General features: G+C 65.5%; 1 protein-coding gene across 2 annotated transcripts in view; it reads left to right on the top strand.

Annotated features, from left to right (window-relative positions):
• The window catches only part of LOC109294905 (transducin-like enhancer protein 1), a 33,102-nt gene that overhangs the window by 5,205 nt on the left and 23,935 nt on the right, over window positions 1–3,962 (top strand). For both annotated transcript variants that reach the window (XM_019513486.1, XM_019513487.1), the window contains exons 2-3: window positions 476–520; window positions 3,823–3,885. In XM_019513486.1, coding sequence (XP_019369031.1) covers window positions 476–520; window positions 3,823–3,885 — 108 coding nt within the window. The remainder of the gene's footprint in view (window positions 1–475; window positions 521–3,822; window positions 3,886–3,962) is intronic.

Raw genomic sequence — 3,962 nt, 5'->3', positions numbered from 1 at the left:
TCTCTCTCTTTTCACAGCTTGAAGCTAGAATGTGAAAAACTGGCAACGGAAAAGACAGAAATCCAGCGCCATTACGTCATGGTGAGCGCCCACCTGGGCCGGGCTGGGGGCAGCCGGCTCCTCGAGCCGCTCGGTGCCAAATCCCCTTGGGTTCCCTTGGCTCTGACCTGTGTTTGGGCCTAGAGACGGGAGCAGCTGGGTCCTGCCCCGGTGCTGAGTTGTTTTTCGTCTCGGCCTTGCTGTCCTTGCCTGGCTCCGAGCCGTGGAGGCGATGGGCTGAGAGATGCTGGTGGTTTCCCCCTCCTTGCTGCTGGAAGGGACGTGGGGCAGAGATCACGGGGGGATGGGACCGTCTTGGGCTGCGAGCGTACGGGGATTGGGTGGGACCTCCTGGTCCTGGCAGCCCCCGATGCCATGAGAGCGCAGGGCCAGGCCGCCTGGCGCCGCGGCCTGATGCTGCTTCCTTCCCTTGCAGTACTACGAGATGTCCTATGGCCTCAACATCGAGATGCACAAGCAGGTGAGTCCCCGGCTCCTCCCTGCTGCCTCACTGGGCCCGTCCCCGCAGCTTGTCTCCTTGTGGCCACTTTCTGCCCCCAACCACCTGGCTGGAGGGCGCGGGTCCGTGCAGGGGTGCACCGGTGCCGTGTGAGGGTCCGTGCCAGGCGTGCCCAGCTCTTGGGCGCCTGCACAGCCAATTCCACCTGATCTCGGGCACCTCTTCACGTGGGTGGGAGTGGGATGTGTCCTGGCCACCTTGTGCAGGGGGTGGTGGGGAAGGGGAAGCAGCAGATCTCTGCGGTCTCAGGGGCCCGGCTGGAGCTGGGAGTGGTGAACAGTTTCCCCCCCCAGGGCCAAAAGATGTGAGTGTTGCCTCCTTGCTCCCTCTCTTTCCCTGGGTCCCCAGCTGCTCCTCATCTATTTTTAAAGAGGCTGCAGAGCAGCCTGGCAGCGGGTGCCTGAGCCCAGCGCCCCCCTTCCCACCCTCCCTCCCTCCCTCCCTCTGGTCGTGCAACTGTTGCTCATGCCCAGCCTCTGGGGAACCTCGCACCCAGAGCCAGGCACAACCCAGCCCAGGCCTTTCCTGCCTTGGGGGTGGGATCTGGCCTGCAGCCCCTCGCTCCAGGGAGGGATCAGCAGGTCCCTTGGTGCAGGCCGCTCTGGACAGCCGGGTGGGCAGAAACCCAGTGGGCGACAGGGAGACGGACCCCGCTCTGCTCCCCTCCCCGGCCTCCCCCGGAGGGGGCCCGGCTGCCTGCTCACTTCATCTGGCTGCCTCTCGCAGCCTGCAATATTTACTGCCGGTCCCAGGTGCCGCTGGCCACCTGCCAGCATGCTGTCTGCACTTTTAACAAGGGCCCGCACGTCTGGGCTCTGGCAGCCCGCGGCCATTGTGCAAGCGCTGGGAGCTGCCCACGCGGGGGGCCTGGGGCAGCATCGGCGCGGAGGGCAGGTCGGGCTTCCCTCCCCGGGCAGAGACCCCTACCCGGCGACCTGCCACCCGGGCCTCCGCCAAGCCACGCGGGCCCTCCGTTATCTGGCTTTATCGCAGGCTGGCAGAAGGGTTGGCTCGTTAACTCGGTGCTCAGCAAGGAATCTCCGTCGTAAAATGGCCGGGCAGGCGAACGGGCAGGGGGGTGGCGATGCAGCCTGGGCTCGTGGCTCCAGCCAGGCGCCCGGTGCCCCCAGCTGGTACCGGTGCTGGTGGGCTGGGCACACAGAGCCCCTGAGGGGACGTTGCCAGGCTTTGACTGCCCACGGGCAACCGGATGAAGGCTGGCAGCAGATCCTGGTGCTCTCCATGCCTCCGTGCCCAGCACAAAAGACCCAGACCCGTCTGCCCTTGGCAGCCCCCGCCCTGCCCCGGAGCTGCTGGGAGCAAAGGGGCCGCGGGCTTTGGAGCCGCCGGCCTCATCCCACGCGGTGAAGGAAGCCCTGGTTCTGGTTCCTTGCCCCAGGCTGGGGTTTTATTCCTCGGCTCGGCGGGGGGAGGCTGGCTTCTATTTTAACAGCCGCTCTGTGCTGTGCTATAAAGCTGTGGTGAGGTGGGGGCTGCGGCCTGGAGCCAGGGAGATATTTTTGGCAGGTTTTTGTGCTGTACCTTTGTAAAGGGGAAGCAGGGAAGGGGTGGGGGGGGTGGAAACCCAGATCTGCCTGGACCTGGGCTCTTACACCCAAAGCGAAAGACAGGCAAGGAAGGGGGGGGAAGAGCCCTGAAAACAGCACGATCATTTTTCATGCTGAGAGCGTTAAAGTGCCAGTAAATTGCACATTAACGAGTGCAGGCGAATCGGAGGCAGTGCTCCCAGAGGAGCCAGCTGCCCATCAGTGCATTAGGAAGGAGAATCCATCACTGCGGCCCCAGGAGGCGGCGAGATCCTTCCCAGCAACTACCTGCTGCCAAGGCTTTTTTTTTTTCCTTCCAGGGGCTGGTGTGCATCTGGGGGAGGGGGAGGCCGGCTGGCTTCCAGCGGGAGCTGGCAGAGCCCTTTCTGGTGCCGCCGGGTGGGTCTTGGCAACAGGAGTCTGCGGAGGGGGCGATGTGTTGCCTGGCTTTGTTGGGCTGGGGGGCATCCAGAGCAGAGCCCCCCTCGTGCCAGGTGCTGCGTGGAGGCATGAAGCTGTCCCTGCCTGGTGCGGGGGGCAATGACTTGGCCAAGGTCACGTGGCTGGTGGTTGGCACTAGACCCCCAGTGTCTGGGCTTCCCAGCCGGCGCCTTGCGCTACCCCGGGTGGGTCTCCAGCCCGCTCGTTGGGCATCGGTCTACTGGGCGCGTCTCCCCTCGTTGGGCAGAGATGGGGAGGAGGGCAAGGTACTCCATGGGCTCGGGGGAGTTGCAAGCGCCCGCCCATACAAGCTTTGAGAGGCTCCGTCTGCCTGTCGCTCATCTCCTGGGTGTGGAGGGCAGCAGCAGAGGGGGTCTCTGGCCCGGTGGCTCAGGGCAGTGATTGAAATGTGGTTTCCCACCCCCCTCCCGCCCCCTTCCTGCCCTCGGTCCTTCTGATTGCTCGTGGCACTCAAGTGTTGCAGAAAAACAGCAGCTGTAACGAGAGCACCTCTCCAGGGCTTCCTGGCAAAGCAGCGAGAGCAGCAATTAGCACTCCCAGCGCCACCGAGCGCCTGCCTTTGGGCAGCGGGGGGAGACCCCTTGGCGTGGGGAGGCGAGAGAGGCTCCTCTCCCCACCCCCGGGGTCGATGAGCACCTCGCCGGCTGTCACTCGCGGGAAGATTTCGGGGGTGGGGGCAGGGCTCAGGGTTCCTGCGCACTGCCCTAGCAAATGCGTGGCCTTGAGGGTCCGGGGGGAGACACGGATGGGGGCTTGGAGGCCTGGCTCTGCTCTTCCAGAGCTGCTGTGAGCTTCCCCCTCCATGGTGCTGGCAGGGACAGGGATGCCTTGTGTGCCAAGTGGTTTGTCCCCTTCATGGTGTCCTGCGAGGCCACTGGACTGGGTGGGGATGTGGCAGGCGCTTTGGGCCAGCTGCGCGGGGCGGGGGGTGGTTTGTGTGCCCCACTAGAGGCGCAGGTCGGAGCCAGAGAAAGGCAGTGGGTCTCCCAAGGGCTGGGTGTGGAGAGAGGCCCTGTAGTCTGGCTGTGACGCTCCCCCTGCTCCTGGGATCTGCAATGAGCACAATGGCTCCTAGCCAGGCTGGGTGCCAGGGGCTCTGGCTGGCAGCCTGGGCCCGCAGGCGGTGCTGGCAGTGGTGGAGCAGAGCATGGCTCAGCCAGCCCTGTGGTCCTGTGCCAGCTTGTGCCCCGGGCCCAGAGGCAGGGAAGCGGCTCCCGGGCGCTGCTGATGCCCGCCCGTGCCTTCTCTTTGCAGACGGAGATCGCGAAGCGGCTCAACGTGATCTGCGCCCAGCTCATCCCGTTCCTGTCGCAGGAGGTGGGTGCGGCGGGCAGGCGGGCAGGGTCCCGGGGGTCTGTCGGGGCTGGGTGAGGGAGGCCGGAGCCGTTCCCCAT

This window comes from Gavialis gangeticus, unplaced genomic scaffold (assembly GCF_001723915.1).
Source record: "Gavialis gangeticus isolate Ggan-Ray unplaced genomic scaffold, GavGan_comp1, whole genome shotgun sequence".
NCBI lineage: Eukaryota > Metazoa > Chordata > Crocodylia > Gavialidae > Gavialis > Gavialis gangeticus.
This window is presented reverse-complemented; position numbering and strand designations above follow the sequence as displayed.